The sequence below is a fragment of the Molossus molossus genome, unplaced genomic scaffold (genome assembly GCF_014108415.1).
Source record: "Molossus molossus isolate mMolMol1 unplaced genomic scaffold, mMolMol1.p scaffold_m16_p_1, whole genome shotgun sequence".
Lineage (NCBI taxonomy): Eukaryota > Metazoa > Chordata > Mammalia > Chiroptera > Molossidae > Molossus > Molossus molossus.
The window spans coordinates 217,118,396-217,136,397 of NW_023425344.1; the positions used below are offsets into that span (position 1 = coordinate 217,118,396).

At 38.8% G+C, this 18,002-nt stretch overlaps 1 protein-coding gene across 3 annotated transcripts in view; it reads right to left on the reverse strand.

The window, feature by feature from the left end:
- Positions 1–18,002, reverse strand: part of KCNH5 (potassium voltage-gated channel subfamily H member 5) — a 290,510-nt gene that overhangs the window by 59,210 nt on the left and 213,298 nt on the right. For 2 of the 3 annotated variants that reach the window (XM_036271993.1, XM_036271986.1), the window contains exons 9-10: positions 16,606–16,858; positions 4,393–4,589 (exon numbers count right to left, since the gene is read on the reverse strand). In XM_036271993.1, coding sequence (XP_036127886.1) covers positions 4,393–4,589; positions 16,606–16,858 — 450 coding nt within the window. The remainder of the gene's footprint in view (positions 1–4,392; positions 4,590–16,605; positions 16,859–18,002) is intronic. The other variant, XM_036271995.1, reaches the window with a different exon arrangement.

An 18,002-nucleotide genomic window follows, 5' to 3' on the forward strand; every position in this document is an offset into this window, starting at 1 on the left:
CTCCTGGGATGAATTAGATTCATCTCCACTGTGCCCCTTGTTGCCCTGAGGGGAGCCCTCTCATAGCACTTGTCTGGCTCTGTTATGGTTTATTCATCTGAATCTCACGAGGTTGCAGGCTCCTGAGGAGCAAGCCCTTGCCCTTTTACCTCCATTACCCCATAGTTCCCTCGTAGGGGCGTGATGGGTATCTGCTGAATATATACCGAGCCAGCCAATACTTTCTGTGCTATACTCTATCAAAGTGTCTCACCAGAAGAGGTACAGAAAATAACAAATAAAAGTCCTCACTCATCCTATTTAAGCAGTCAATATGGAGGAAAATATGTCCTTGCCGTCTTGAAAGTGAAGAAAACACTGAGAAATCAAATAAAGAAAAATTCCCAGCCATATTCAATGTTGCTGGAAGTGCTAATGCAGCATTTATTTTAGGTTTCAAGGAAATGGAATATTCCTGACAGCTTTATGGACAAATATACCCACCAATTTTTAAATACTTCATTCTTCTATACTCATAAAACATAATATCAGTAGGTTTCAGAATCTTTTATGGGGAAAATGTTACAGTGAAGTTGCCATGATATCTGCAGATTTGAGGACCTCAAGAAGACAGATTTCTCATCAACCTTTTAATGGTCCTTAGTGGTCCTTAAGACCACCCCCAGGCTGGATGACACGCTAAGAGGACCCACAGAATGTAGCATATAGTCATGGTTTTGACTTACCACAGCATGGAGATACAAAGCACACTTAGCAAAGGCAAGCGGTGCATAGGCGAAGTCCAGGGAAAGCTAGCACAAGTCTCCAACATCCTCTCCCTAATTCCTCAGCAAAGTTGTGACAACACCTATGAGAGTTGCCACCAGAGACGATCACTGAGAACAGGGTGGCCGGCTTTTTTATGGGAGGTTGGTCAAATAGGTATCGTCTGCCTGGCACATACCAAATTCCAGACGCCTGGAAGTAAGGTCAATGTTCAGCATAAACCACACTGTTCAAATAAATAGTGTGGGCCAGTGAGCCACTCCTGTCACTGTCGGGAACCCTCCTGAAATTCAAGTTCCCAGAAGCCAGCCCCAGGGCCACCTCATAAGCAGGTGTGTCCAAGCACAGCAGTCACGCCCACTGTGTTGCTCCTGTGGACAGATGGTAAACATCACTGTGTAACAACTACGCAGAATGTGCAGAAATGCAGAGGTTACTTTAAAAGTCTGATTAGAATCCTTTAAAATTGAGACATCCCCAGTGCTGGGTGTGCCGCTTGCCTTCTCAGACCCAGACATGAGGGCTGGTTCTCAAGTTCAGAAACACGGTTTTGGCATTCCGAGAAAAGGTATCGTACGTGGGTTAAACTGCAAGAAATATATTCCTGCCGCTGAAGCCTTTGTTCCGGCAGGCTGGCTGAGACAGCCATGTCCACACCGCAGGGCCGGGTGGAGCAGAGACACAGCTTGTACAGCCCTCGGCCCTACAATAGCAAGTTTCTGGTCGTAGACAGAAAAAGTTTGCCAATCCCTGCTCTACTTTTTGGATGAAATGACCAGTTTTAGTTCTAGAATTTTATATAAAGGGGCTTAAGGATGTTTAGTGAGAGCTATATTTGCATAACAAAAATCTGTTTTTCCCTAGTGGGGATGAGGGCAAACAGCTAAAGGGCTGTGACTTTCCTCCCTGTGGCAGCCACTGAGAACTACACACTATACCAACCACTCATGTTGCCACGGATCTGCCCGTGTGGCCAGAGCTGTAATCTCTGATGATGGCTCAAAATCAGGGTTCCAAATCTGATCCTGCACCTTATTGGGAGCACACCCTTAATTATGGTTATTACAGCTATGAGATATCAGCAGCACACTAAAGACATCGTTGTCATTATACCATCCACAACCAATGTCTATTGCAAGAATGCTTACAATAATAGCAATAAGAACCAATAATTTTTTATTAATAGCTCATGTGGGAATGAAGTTGATGTGATTGAGTGAATTAGAAACTGTAAATTGCTGACAGTGTTTGTGGGATATTGTTGTGGGGGGAGGGTGTTAATTGCTTGGACAGGCCAAAGCTTGGTATAGGTGACAGAATAAGGGTTTTAGAATCAGACGGGGATGGATTCAAATCCAGGCCCTGACCCATAATTTATCTGGCAACTAGCTGTCCCAATCTCAGAACTAAGCCTCCTCGTCGATGAAATAGAGATTACACAGGGGGTTGTTGTCTGTGGGTGGTTGACATTTAATAAGATTAGTTATAACATACAAAATATGTTGAAGTGCATAGCTGTAAAAGAGGCTCTCAATACGATAGCTATTCTCATGAATCACTGGAGTGTATTTTCTCAGGTCCCCTTAAAAAAACTATGTGCATGTTGTCTCTAGTTTCTCTTGCTATCAGAGGTAGCCATGCTAGTATGTGCACTCAACTCTTACAACGTGTGTGTGTGTGTGTGTGTGTATGTGTGAATGTGTGTGTGAATGTGTGTGATGTGCACGTGCTCAGATGTATAAGAGAGAAAAAGAGGCCATAGAGCTGTGTGATTAATTCACTTTGAAGAACCAACATTTATTTTCTACTGGTGAGTTCTTAATCATCTGTCTTTGAGACCTTGCATTGCAAATATATCAGTTGATAATTCGATTTTAATCCCTCTGGGTATGAGTTTCCTTGTGTGTTTTGAAAAGGAACTAACTGCTCCTTTTTCACAGGAATAGTATAAACATGAGAGGAGATTCTGTGTAAACAATATGCTCTGAGGAGAACAGTGACAAATAAGATCCGCACTGAGTACTGGAACAGCACGGACGGGTTTTGGTGATCTTGCAATAAGTGAAAAGACCCCCAAACTGGCAAAATCTAGATTGTAAAAGACTTAGAATATACGGGCTTCAAGTATCTAACAAACTGCCTTGTAGAAAAAGAATTTGTCACTGGAGAAGGTAGAACATAAACCAAAGGAGACATAGTTTTGCTTAATATAAAAAGGGATTCAGAGCTCCCTAGTGGATAAGCAATATTTAGTTTATATTTGGCAGTCTCGTCCACATTCTTCCTACCTTAACTTGCAATTACTCGTATAAATATGTTTCACAAATTCGCGTTTCACATAATCTTCACACTTGACATAGCACTGTGTTTAGTCTTTATACTCTCGACAGCTCTTTACATTTTGCCTTGCAAGGCTATGGATGTTCAATCACTTTTGTTAACAAAAATGTAGACTGAAAATGCTATTCAAATACAGAACAAATATTGTGGCACAGCTGGTACAAATGTGACTCCTGCAGGCTTACCCTCCTTTAGAACCCTGAGGAGGGAATTACTTCATTTGCTTATGGTCATTTCTCTGTTCCTAGAGTAGAGATGTTAATTTCTCTCTTGGCTTGATTTTTTTTTCTTCCATGTAAACTACAGAGAAAGTTCTGGTTAATGGGGTAGTAGATGGGAAGGCTTGTTGTTTCAAAATACTTTACCATAGTAGACAGGCAATCATTTTACATGAAATTCCTTCTGTGCAGTTATCCAAATGTGTATTTCATTCTTGGCAATAAGAGAGCCCTACCCAATGTCCAAGGATCTATAAATCAGAGATGGGAGATTTCTTTATGCAAATTAAATCTGTGTCACATCATCAATAAAAAAGAAAATGGCAAGGAAGATGATGTTTGTAGCACCAATGCAAAGTGAAGGATTGCTATACCTATCGTAGGATATGTCAGTGTGGCTAATTGTTTTTTGAGATAGTGTGCTTGGAAAGAATGAATGAGAAATAATCTTTGTAAATTGATTATTAAATGAGAAGGAGGTTTCAAAGTGAATCAGGCCCTGGCTGGGTAGCTCAATTGGTTAGAGCCTTGTCCGGATAACACCAAGGTTGTGGGTTCAATCTCCAGTCAGGGTACATACAAGAATCAACCAATCAATGCATAAATAAGTGGAACAGCAAAGCAATGTTTCTTCCCCTCTCTCCCTCTCTCATCAATTAAAAATACATTTAAAGTGAATCAGGCATATAAACTAGGGAACCAGTTTGATTAACCTTACCAACTTTTAAAAAATGCACATAATAGAGAGACACTAATATTAATTTTATGGCAGGGTTATAAATCCCAAGAACTAATTATATTATAGTACAGCTTGTTTGTTTTTCCTCAAGTCTGCTTTTCATTTTGCATCTTAAATTGTAATGATTCAAATATTTATCCATGTACTCAAGGGCTTTACTCCTTTAAAAGATAAACAAAATATAAAGACAGGGAAAGAAAATTATGTCACTTTACATTACTGGAAATGTACTCCTGAAAAATTAAATGATTTTTCCAATCTTCCACAAACAGAGCACGACACAGTAACCCTCTGGATACTAATTAGGGGAAGTGGATCCAGACAACATACCCGTTTCCTTAGATTGCAAGTAAGAGTGAGATTCCTTGAAAACGAGTTTGCAAAAGCCGTGTAAAAGTCCAGGACTTTGAGCAAGGCTTCTCGCTTGATGATGTGGAGATCACAGTATGTCAGTGCCCGGACATTGGCACACGCATGAGCAAGGGTGGTTTCCTTCCAGAAGATGTCTCCAAATACATCTCCTTTCCCTGGAAAATAGGATAAGATATGTATATGTTCAAGCTTCTACAATAGTTCCTATCCTACCACTAGTTTCATTCCATTTCATTATGGTATTGATCTCCTAGCACAATTCCACGCCTGAGTGTATGACCCCCATCTGTACGCATGTAACAATTCACAACACTTTTATATAACATGTCAAGTATTCACCCTGCATTCAGTTCTTGATGGAAACCTGGAGTGATATGAATAAATGAAATCAGATGGAGAAGCCAAAAACCTCATTTTAACAAATAGTTTCATTATCTTCTGCCACCTTAACTTATCCCATTCTGACCAAAAGGAGCAGAAGAGATTTCTTAGTTTTATCCCTTCCTCTGCTCCTTCTGGCAGAGATGACAGTAAAATGCAATATACAAGATCTACTGTTACAGCCTTTATAAATCTGCAACTGGTTCAACATATATTAAACACACATTATTCAGCAACTAAGTCTTGTGCTCCAGGGCGACTAAAACTCACCATGACTTATTCTCCAAGGAAGCTCCTCCCCCTCCACAAACCTTATGCACACCCTCAGGGCACAGCCTCAGAGCTCCCCATCCACAAGCACAGAGCCCAAGGAGCGGAGTTGGGTAAAACGTAGAGACCCTGATCTGTTATGCCATGACCAGTTCCATAAAGAGTGCCACCGCAGTCAAATGTGGATGTCTTTTTAAAATTCTACAAATCTACCATTAACTTCAGAGTGCATTCCCATTGATGACCTCAGCTCAGCAGTTCACCACCACAGCCAGGAGTGCTTAGTTGCCCTTCCTGTTGAGGCAGCTCTGCAAGAGCCCCTGGCCCATGCAGGTGGGAAAATCTTCCCACACGCAGCCTGCCGAACACTGGCTCTGCACCCTTACCGGGAGCTCAGCAAATACCTGCTCTGTCATGAAGATTAAAGTCAGAACTGACAGGAATGAAAGAAGAAAGACATGTTATAGCACTTCAGGCCAACCAGACCACCAGAGAGAAAGTAACATGTAACCAGAGAAGTGTGTGTGTGTGTGTGTGTGTGTGTGTGTGCGCGCGCGCGCGCGCGCCTATGTGTGAGGGGGGGGGGGGGGGACAAGGGAGGGGAGGGGAGGGGAGGGGAGAAGAGAATGGGAGGGGAGAGAGGAGAAAGGTGGAGTGAGAGAGATTAGATTCTTTGCCCACACAAGCAGTTTGGAAATCCTCAGACAACCACAAGGCACTCTGAGATAGAAAGAGAAAACATGCATATTATCATTAAGGAGATGATTGAAACCACCATGGAATCGTATGGTCAGCATGAAATAATCCTAATGGATATTTAATTAATCTTGAGTGAGCTCATTTGTTTCGGGACCCTCGAAACTTCCTTTTAGTTAGTGTCACTGCCAGCTCAAATGCCTGTGGGAGAGCCAGACATCTGTCTGAGAACCGTTAGAGATTTGGGAGCCAAATAAGGTGTGTAAGGCTGCGGAGCACTGTAATAACCCGAGGGAGCCTTTAGCCATAGAAATGTGAAAGATAAACCCTATCTCCACTTACACAGATGCATTTCAGAAATGGCATTCTCTTTAAATTAGTAATTCCAAGTATATGTATTCATCCTAATTACATCATTAGAAGTACCAATTTACTAATTAAAATGTTTGCTGAACCCGGCCAGTGTGGCTCAGTGGTTGAGAGTCAACCCATGCACCAAGAGGTGGCTGGTTTGATTCCCGGTCAGGGCACATGCCCAGATTGTGGGCCCGATCCCCAGTGGGGGGGCCAATCAATGTTTCTATCTCTTGCTCTCTCTCCCTTCCTCTCTCTCTCTAAAATCAATAATGAAAAAATATATTTTTTAAATGTTCATTGAAGTAATATAATATTCAAAAAGAAATAAGACAAATATAAATGAATAAATTATGGAATATTATGCAGCCACTAAACACATTGAAAACAAGTGATAGAAAAATATTCACGTTATGTAAAATAATAAAAGCAAGATATTAAATCATATACATAGTGTGGCCTCATTTTATGCACCTCGTCCCACCTGCCAGAATCATGCACATGTGCACACAAAGCAAACGCATTAAAATGGTAGGATCTCTCCGCTTTATGGGATAATGAATGGATGCATTGTTTTTTTAACAGAAGAGATCAACAACTTATATTATCATGGTCTGTGGAGCTATGAAAAATAGCAGGGCTTTGAAAGGGCTGCTTTGATCTACCTCTTGTTTCTTTTCATCTATGGTCATTGTTCCTCTTTCTGAGTTGGGTGGTCTTGAAGAGATAGATAAGGGGTTACATTTCTCTCTGTTTCATTTCTTTGACCAGTTCTCAAATTATCACTCATAATACAACCTCTGACCCATTCATAAGGGCTCATTAGTTTTCAACTATTTGATTTTTATGTATAGTGATTATAATAATAATCAATGCCTTGGACTTAGTAATTCTACCTCTGGGAATCAATCAAAAGAATTAGAACCAAGACATGTAATATTCACTGTAGTATTATTAAGCACAATCCCAGATTAGTACAAATAAATATCCAACAACAATGGAAAATTATATATCTACCTATCATCAATTCATACAGAATTAAAACTAGTTTTTAAAATAACATGTAAAAATGCTTACCTTATAATGATAAATTTAAAAATAAAGATACCAAAAAGATATAATTATGGTCACAGATATAATAGAGTACATAAAAATGAAAGCAAAATTACAAGACTAAATAAATTGTTAACAAATTGTCTACCTCCTATTTTCCTTAAATAAAAATAATCTTAATAGAAGCAAAGTATATTGTATTTTATTATTCTGTGTTGTTCTATATAGTATATTATGTTACTATTAATTTGTCAATTGATAATAAATTGTGTTAAAAATCAAAAAGGAAAAAGACTAAAAGAGAATGCATTTAAATAATTACAGCAATTGGCTTCGAATGATGTGTTTATTGTTTTTCTTCTTTCTAATTTATGTGTCCGAATTTTCCTCTAATGAATCTGCTTAATTTGAAAATAGCAAACTATTTTCACAGATGTCTTTTCTTACACTTTTTAATAAAATGAAATTAATAAAATATGTACATCAATCTATGGAATAGTAAATAAATATTCATTGATGATAAGTGTATCATCAACAAGAAGAATATACTCAATATATAAATAAATTTTCCCTTGCTATCTTTAGTGAAAGCATTCAAATGTCTGTTACATATTTTATTTTACGTAACTGATGAAATTAAAATCCTTATCATATTTCTATCAAAAAATTTAAATTTGAATAATTTATATTTTTAGTATCTTGGAGAAATAAAAAGCCTATGATGCAGAAAGAACAAAATTAAACTACAATATAAACTCATGAGAGCAGGGAATTTTATCTGTTTTGACCACTTTCATTAATCTCAATGCCTAGAATGGTTCATGAGCTCAACAAATATTTATTGAAAAAAAAAAAATATATATATATATATATGTAAGAAGGGGAGAGAAAAAAACAAAAACAGAACAAATTGGGAAATACAAGATTAGAGTTAGAACTGAGGCACTGCCATGAAGTGTGGCTTGGATCAGGTCACTGAGCTGTCTGAATCATCATCTGTTCCTTTGCCTCTAAAGGGAACAGGATAGACAGACTAACACTAAAGATTTCTCATCATCTATCATTCTATAGTAAGTCAACTCAAAATCATCAAATTATATTTTCAAGATCATATTTCTTCAGTGTCTCATTGTCAAAAACACACAAAACTTGAAAATCTAGGGCCTCAATTCCAAATCCCATTACAAGGTTGAAAAGTAACAGGAAAGTTAATTGACTCAACTGAAGTAAAACTTATCCCCTATTCTCACCCCTAACAAAAGTTTACAGGGGCATAGCAAACTTAACAAATTTGGATAATTCTGCTCCCTACATCAGAACTGGCATTATATGATAAGCGATACTAAATGTTTTCATAACATAGAATTTCCATTACAATACATAATATATCACTTGGACATTAATTAACCATTTCAAAATGTGTTTATCTAGTTTTCTCTATCACCTGATAGTTACTCATTCACAATTCTTCAAGAATTAGTATGCACATTTACACTGAGTGATCTGCAGAAACCACATGATTGTGGAGGTATGGGATCATTCATGGAACATCCAGTAGAGCAGTACCCTTTTCCTCATTACAAAGATGTTGCACACTTCCAGGGCTGGGAACTCCTGATCATCTTAATGAGTACAGACTATCTGATTTTAGTTTTTGGGTCATTTCTACTGAGTGCAAGTAGTCTTAGCTCTAGACACTTTAGAGCTTGAGAAAACTAACTTTCCCCCAAAACCCTAAAATTAGTAGAAAAGCTCACACTCAACATGAAAGTTGTTGTTTGGTCTATTTATATTTTCTCAGTTCTTTTCATTAAGTCTTATGAAGTGTTTAACTTCTAAACCACAGAAAACAGGATTGTAAAATAGAAGCAAATGTGAAAGATTTCTAAAATAGGAAATTGGGGATTATGGTCTCCTGAGGTGCTGGTTTTACAGTCAGAGTGTCTTTAAAAATGTGGAACACATTATTTGGTGAGTTAATGACATGGATAAAATAAATGCATAAAAATTATCTCAGTTATTTATCATTGGGTACAGCATTTGTTGGTATTGCCAACAAATCAAATCTCTAAAAATACAGCATTTGAAGTTTACTTAGATGTTTTCCTGTGAGTGTATGTGGGATATAGTAATAGTTCTATTTTGATCATTACTCTCTTGAATGGACTTAATCCATTTAATTTATTAGGCAGCCCTTCACTATAACTGATTATTGCAGTAGACTCATAAACATTATTATGAACACACGTGCACAAAATATATTCATTTATAAATGAACAACACTATGAGTTTTTAAATTATATGATTTTAAGAGGTCTGAGTATTTATAACCAGCAAGTGTCATAAAGTAATATTTTCAAGGAAAAGAACAGAAATAACAAGATGAGTATTAAAATTTAAAAATTATATAGGTGTATTAAAATAGCATCTTTTAAAACATTTAGAATTGAAGCCTGCCTATCTCCAGTGATTGATGTCCAAAGTCATTCTGTTGAAAATTATATTGAATCCAAACTTGTAGACACACTTAAATAAGTAAATGATTTTTATCTACTACAAAAAAAATCACTGATATAGCTTATAGATTTTTATTTACACACACAAAGAATAAGCCAACTAGCTCTCATTAAGTAGTTGTGAAAAAAATAAAGAGTATCCTTATAGTGCTAAGGGATGATGGTAACTGCCTTTAAGAAGGTAGAATATATTGTAATATACTATTAGTGTTAAGAACAAATTGGTTAAATATAGAAACCCAAACATGTGCCCAAATGTAAAAAGTTATATAGCATATTACTTAAAAATCCAGGAAAAAGACCAACTTGTAAAACAGTTATATCTTGAAACTCTTTTGCTTTCTTTTCCTAAGAAGGCATTTGGAGTCGATGCCTATAATAATGTTCATATTGTAATGAAGGCCTGTAAGTTTCACGTATGGGAGAAATGGTGGCTGCCCTACTCACCCTGTTTGATTAATGCATCCAGCGACCTAATGCTAACGTTAAGCTGGAACATGTGCTTTGTGCTGTGTGGGCACAGAGACATGCAAGAAATAAAATCCTGCTCTTAGGAGTCTTTAATTTTGTAAGTAAAAGAGACATGCAAAAAAATAAATGTACAAAACGTGGGGGGAAAGGTTCTATAGGACCAGAATAGGTAAAGCACACACACACACACACACACACACACACACACATTGTTTTGGACCTAGGGGATTCAGGTGAAACCTTACAAAGAAGGTAGTGTTTGAGTTTAATCATAGCTGTGCCTCAAGGGGAAGGGCAGTATTTGTGGCTGACAAAATAGTATGAGCACACCCTGGCCAGTGTGGCTCAAGGGGTTAGAGTGTTGACCCACACACTGAATTGTCACAGGTTCAATTCCTGGTCAAGGGCACATACCTGGGTTGCAGGTTCAATCCCCAGCCCCGTCTGGGTGTGTGCAGGAAGCAACTAATTGATGTGTCTATCTCACATCGAACTCTCTCTCACTCTCTCTCTCTCTCCTCTCTCCCTCCTTTCTACTCTCTCTAAAAATAGATGGAAAAACATCGGATGAGGATTAACAATAACAACAACAAAAAAATTGCATGAGCACGATTTGCCCAGGGAATGATGAATAACGGTAACCCACTATCCTGGAAATCTATGAGACAGAGAGAGAGCCAAGTCTAGAGAGAAAACACCAGACCCAAGAGGGAGAACTGTGAATGCCAACCAACAGAGTCTGCATAGTCTGCTTAATCCTAGTTTAAAGGGGGAACTATTAAAAAATTTTTAAGTAAAGTGATTCATGACCTGTCCATGCTTTAAGAACAGAACCAACAATAGCATGAAGACTGGAAAGGGGAACACTTGTGGGAGGTTATTTACCTCACTGTGAAAAATAATGTGGAATTCCGCAGTTTACAAACATAGCATTCCACCTGTCTCCACAACCACCTCTCAGGAGTTAAGGCAGTGACAAGAGGACAGCAAAGGGAAAGATACAACAGAAAAGAAAAGCTCTCTAGTATGTCTGTTGGTTTGAGTGGAGTAGGAGTGACCTGTGTAAGATACTGCAGGAAAGAAATGTGAATCAAGAATGTCGTATTCATCCCTGGCTGCTGTGGCTCGGTTGGTTGGAGCATCATCCTGGGCACTGGAAGCTCATGGATGTGATTCCTGGTTAGGGCACAAAATCAGGTTGTGGGTTTGATCCCCAGGGAGGCAACCAAGCAAGAGACTGACAACCAGAAAGAGTAGAAAAGGTGTTCTAAATAAGGAAGAGTATGCATGTAGGCCAAAGCTCATTGGTAAGAGATGCGGTGGTACTCGGGAAGCTTCCTGCGATGCTATATGGTACAACCAGAGGAGTAGGAATAGCACAGTTGGGCTGCAAAGAGAATCAGAGATAAGACCTAAATGGCCTCACAGGCCACGCTAGTAGTTATATTTTACATCCAAATTGCTAAAACATCAATCCAACCAGGGAAACAGACACGATAAGTAACATTTTAGGAAGATTATTGCAGTGGCAGCAAAACATAAATTGGAGGTGGACACTGATGCAGATTGCAAGCAGTCAGGCCTTTCTGCCCAGGGCCAACATTTGAAGAGCAGTGGTCATGGAGAGGGATATTAAAAGTAGGATAAAGAGATTCCAAGGAGATAGAATACACAGATTTCGTTTGGAAGGATGGTAAGGACAGGGTTTGAAGTTGAGTCTAACCTACAAGACTGCAAAGATTCATATTTTATCCAGAAATCTACAGAACTGAGGAACTCTAAAGTGTACCATTTGAATCATGGGTAAATAACATTATAATCACAACTTGGAAAGTTTAAAACACGACAAGCCTGCATGTTTAAAACCAAATACTAGTTTGCCCTTAATAAAAGTGTCTGAATTAACTACGTCCATCATCATAATTGGTAGAGCAAACCTACCTGATTCATAGTTCAGCATCCCAAAACACAGAAATGTGGATGCAAAAGAAAATCTTCTGGGGCTTGGGAAAAGCCCTTTTAAGGATTTAAAGTGTGAAGTACCTAACTTCTAATAGCAAGTATATAGGAAGAAATCTTAAGCACAGAATAAAATTCACATTTTCACAGGTTCTCAAAATAGCAAAATATTATTCATTCACATTCAGATTTTTTTCTTTTGGCAATAAAACTAAAAAACAGACTTTTAATTCTGAGACCCATAATTTATATGTTTTCCTTGATAATGCACAAATATTTATGATATGGACTGATTCTACTTGAAATCTTAACCCAGGTACTAGAAATTACTTTTTTTACACTATTAAGTTCCTTTAATTCTGTCTTTTCCTTCCTCATTTTTGCTTCTTCCCCTAACCCCATAACAAAATCAAACCCTTCTGTTCAAACTGTACATAAACAAGCTTAGTTCTCTTGGAAATTTGAAGTTAACAATGAAAATACTTAGATACAGATTGTCTTAGATTAATGACTCCAATCATATTATTCTTATAATCAGTAAACACAGAAAAGACAAATTGTGAATGCAGCAAAACAAATATCTTAGAAGCCGAGTCTATTGTTAATGGGGAAATACCATTTTTATAGTCTCTAAAAGGTACAATATACTTGGATGAGTCACTTAGAAGTAACCTGGCTAATTTTAGCCATACCAATAAATCTGTTCACATTAAGTAATTATAGGCTAGGAACTAAAAAGCAAGAATATATTAAAGAATATAAAATATTATGCATGCATCATAGACTTAATTTAGAATTCTTTGTGTTTTCTAAAAAGTGGAAGGCCAAAAAAAAGTGGAGGTGTAAGAACGGAAAGAACTTCATGTTGAAAAAAGACATGAACTGCAATTTTTTTTCATATGCCCTATTTTGAAAAACATCTTGAAGCCATCCTTCAGTGTTAAAAAAAAAAGGAGGTATTTGTTGACTACATTTTTAATCTTTTCATTAATTAGTTATGCTTCAGAACTCATTCATTAAACACCTTAGGTCTTTTGACACATTAAAAAATTATGTACCTACCAAAAGACTGTTTGGAGGCAAGAATCCAAAAGAATGAAACTGCACCTGTTTTTGGATTCAAAGATTTTAATTAATTTTAAAATAATTTTCCTTCTCTACCTTTCAACCAGCACATGAATCAGTGTTAAGAAAGAACCAGACCTCTGTATTTCTCCTATCAGACCAACTTAGACAAATTCTCATTTTTCCAAGTGTACTCAAATATGAGGGATGCTGTTTCTGTTTAACCCTTACCAGGCAAAAAAAAAAAAAAAAAAGACATTACACAAGATGAAAAGGGAGATATTTCAATGTTCAAAACCAAATAACACAGCACAAATTGCAGGAGGTGCAAGGAGACATCGATAAAGCACATTAATAATAAGATACTTTAATAAACCACTCTCCATTCCAGGATAGATCAAGAAGAGGATAGATCAGTAAAGACATAGAAGACCTAATCAACTTACTCAATAAGGTAGAAAACATAAAGATATTTCTCAAACTTTGCACCCTAATCATTTTTGGAACATTTCACTAAGTTTATAATTATTCCAAAAGTAAGCTACCAAAAAATTAGAAGGGGGAAGAGGAGGAGGCAGAGCGGAGGGGACAAGAGAGGAGGGGAGGGCAGGGAAGGAGAAGAAGAAAAACAAGAGGAGCTAGAAAGAAATGGTCAGTCATCCAAATTTCAGGAGCAACTATTTTCCTCTCCCTTTCTCAGAACATTAAGCAATCTTGAGCATTAAAGAAAGCCCTCCCCTCATTTTTAATCGTAAATTTTTTTTTTATTTAGAAAAGTCTAAAAATATGCATTCTCAATTAAATCACACTGAGAAGTCACAAAATAGAGCCAGTGTGATGATCTCCAAGTCAAGACCCTGGCTGGGTGAGGGAAGGCCTTTCTGGCAGGTTCCAGGCCCCTCCTGCGGAGCACAGGCAGCAGTGTGTACCCGGTTTCAGCTGCCTGGAAGTGGGGGCTGCAGACAGACGGTGTGAGCACAAGGGTGGGTCTGGGCAGGGCAGACTCCCTGTGTGGGGCATGGAGGGCAGCCACCTCTCTCTTACAGCATCTCACCGGCTCTCCCGCAGAAAGGCACCAGGGGTCCTCAATCCTAGCGTGCAATCCCCTCAGATGGCCTCTCCTCTAAACCTAGACTGGGGAAGGCTCAACATAGGGAGGAGGTCCCGAAGCTTGTCTCCACACCTGTCTCTTCACAGACTGTCCCCGGCAGAGGACAGGGGCTTTGCTGGGTCTCCTGGACCTAGGCAACCCCACCGCCTGCTCACAGCAGCTGCCAGCATCCTGCCTCCCCACCTCTCCTGCCTACTTCTGCCCTGGGGAGATCACTTCTAGGTCAAAACACTTTCTTTTTAAACAAAGACCTTCTGACTGCTTTCTGGCTGAGTTAATCTTTGTTAAGAGGCCCTTGGAAAAAACAAATGCAAGTTTGCCAGGGAGGTGTACATATAATTTGACTCATTAAGCCCAGAGATGAAAACGTCTCTGAATCCCAGGATTTTGGAGGAGGATAAACAAAAAGCACACACTCAAGGAAATAAAATGTGACAGATATGATGAGATTGGTCCAATACCCAGAGGCCCTGTGTTCATTTTTATTGTGTCACTGGGCAAAACCAGCTACCATTTTATTTTAAAAGGAAACGAAAATGCATTTTGTCTGTCTCACTGAGCAAATGATTGCAGCTTGGCAGACCCGGCACTGCACTCGGGGCTTTCTCCATCCTTCTTTTCAGAAAAGAAGTTACCAAGGTGAGGCTGAAATGAAGAATATGGGCAAAGCAAACGGCAATTTGGGCACAGCTGAGGTCATTTATTCTAACGGTCCTCACTCTCCTGCAATATCATTGATGTCTGTTCTCCCACCCACCACTGACATGAATGTGCAGGAAAAGGAAACACGGCTGTTCGGGGCTTGTGTGTTACCCTTTCCTTTAAGCAAACAAGAATGACTGTAGTATGTATATGTTTCCTTTACCACAAAGCGTCATTCTGACGAAATGCACACTTATTATGAAGGACTGTACGCAACTCCTTTATGCTCCAGGAAACAAAACAGAACAAGCACTAAGTAGCTTTACACACACACGCACACACACTGCTGACTAAACAATTAATAAAAGGTTTACAAACAGTAGTGTTCAGTCATTTGCAACCCTGAACCATTTTCTCTAACTCGGACAAATTTAACAGGACCTGTTTTCCTAGGAGGGGTCATTGTTTCTCAGTTCTTAGTTCTGTCTCTGTCAGGTAATTGTGCTTTTTGAGATCAGTTCTTCATTTTTGTGCTGGGTTTTGCTTTTGCAGTTGCTAAAATACATCATTCAATCTTGTACTTACGAGAATAAGTGGCATTCAAGCTATGGTAGGTTGACCTCGGAAGCTAAAAAAAATCCAGTAGTTTAAAATTGAGCTCATTTTTCATGAGACACAAGTCAGGAAAAATGTGATCAAAATGGAGTTGACATCCTGCAATTCTAACTTATTTTACTTGAGGAAAAAAACCAGAGATGAGTCTCCTCTGACTTCATTATTGCTTCCTTTTATAGATATGTGGACTTCATGAACTTGCAGCTGATATTTGAGAAAAAAAAATTCATCTAAAATATCATTTAGCATTTGTTCTACCAATATATATACATTCCACTGTCCCCAAACCTGTAATTTAAAAAAAATTGTCATTTACATGGACTGGCACTGCCTTTTTTGTTAGTACAATTAATTACCAGGTCTCTGAATTGTAGAGTGAATTTATTACTAGTCAAACAATTTTCCTGGTTTATGAATGGACAGAACCCACTTTAAATGCCTAAATCTACTTGCATTGTGATTACTCCGATATAATGGCCTAAAGGCATTTACTGCCTCATCCTGTTCGGCTCACTACTTGGGTCCACTGTGATGAGGTAAAATGATTTAGAGTAAGATGATCTGTACTCAAGCCCTAAATCATATACTAGCTGGACAAGTCACCAAACGTTTTTGGCCTCACTTTGCTTATCTCTAAAGGAAAATGTTGAATCGGACAGGTTCTACGGCCCCTCTGAAACTAACATGCTAGAGTACTAACCTAACAGTCATTCCACGACCCATTTTCACACTCACCCCCGTGGAGGTACAGCCACCATCAGGCTACGATCAGCTCTAGTCTAAAGGGTACTATCCTTTTGTTACCACAAAAAAAAAAAAAAAAAAAGTTTAGTCAGACCCTCATGCAGCCCAGTAGTCTGTGACCAATACTAATGTTCCTTGCTGAACCAGCATGACTAGTTTTCACCAAGATTCATCATCTCATTAGTGACCCAGTTTCCAAAGTCAGCAAGCAAAGGAAATTTCTCTTAAGAAACCCAAGAAGCAAAATCTCTCAAACCGTTGCATGTGCTACTACATTAGGAAAGTTCACAGTACCTAAAATAGCCACCACCTCATCATCCTGGATGACTTCCAAGGATCCCGACACCACAAAGCAGAGGGCGTCCACACTCTCCCCCGCGTGGTAAATGAGGTCGCCCGGCGCGCAGTGAATCGTTTGGAATTCTACCGCCAAGGCGCGCAGACACCCATCGCTGGCCAGTCGAAAGGCGGGATGTTCATTGAAAACCTTCCGGTTTAGATGAACACAGATGTCAGCTCTCATGTCCTTGGGGCAGATGGAGAGAACCTGGAGAAAGTGAAAGATGTATAAGTAAGAAGAAAAGAGAAAGGGGCTATTCCAGAGAACAAGTCATCCAACAAATATTTCTTGACCAGTGACAGTCTGTGACACACTGTACCATACTAAAAGGAAAAACTATAAGACACAGCTCTGCTCTCAAGGACCAAATAGTCCAGTGAGATGCGCAGATGAGCACGTGGACTATTACAACCCCGTGGTGAGGCTGTGAGAGGGGTACAGCTCTCCCCATAGAAGGAACACGGTCTGAATTTGGTCAGGAAGAGGCTCAGAAAAAAACGTGATGTAACTTCACCTGTGAGCCAACTAAAATAGGGCGTTAACAGTCATTTTAAAACCAGTCTCTATTTTAGAATTTTTTATAACTAAATTAAAATTTAGGATAATGTACTTTATTGTGCCTTGGAGGTGTATTTATAAAAACCAGTTATGAGAAAACAAAAGCACCCTTGCAACTGCACACGTTGTCACTGGCTGATAGAACTCCACTTTTCGTTTGTATTTTTCCACTCTGAATTTTTAAAAATTTTACAGATGAATTTATGTCCAGGAAGTAAAAAGCATATTCACCAGCCTTCCGGAGGCAAGCTTAGGCAACTGCACATGCCAATGCCAGCAAAGTGGGCACATCATTTTGCTGGCAGCCCTTGCGTTCTGGTCTTTGATTCCTAAAGACTGCTAGGCCACCAGCAGAATTCAAGCTCTAGGCATCCCTTAGGACAGCCAGGGTAAGAGAGCTTTTATTGCCGATAGCTTTCAGACAGGGCAATGAAAGACCCAGATTAAAATGGATGCTATCATCATATTTAATCAGAGCTTCATTGAGCAAGTTGTTATAACAGAAATCAGTACCACCAACTTTAAAGACGCATGTGCAAACTCACTTAGAACCTGCTCCCAATCCCCTTGGTAAACTACTCTTTATAATCAGGCATGCTTGTATTTGCTAGGCTTCCAATCCCTCAAACTGAAGTCTAAGTTGATTTTTCCTCCATTAAGTTATACTGAATAATGATAATAACTCCAGAAGCAACTGGCACTTTCTTTTCACATCACTTGTTTTCCATAATAATATGATGTTTTCTGCCCAGCCGATGTGGCTCAGTGGATTGAGAATTGTCCCGTGACTGAG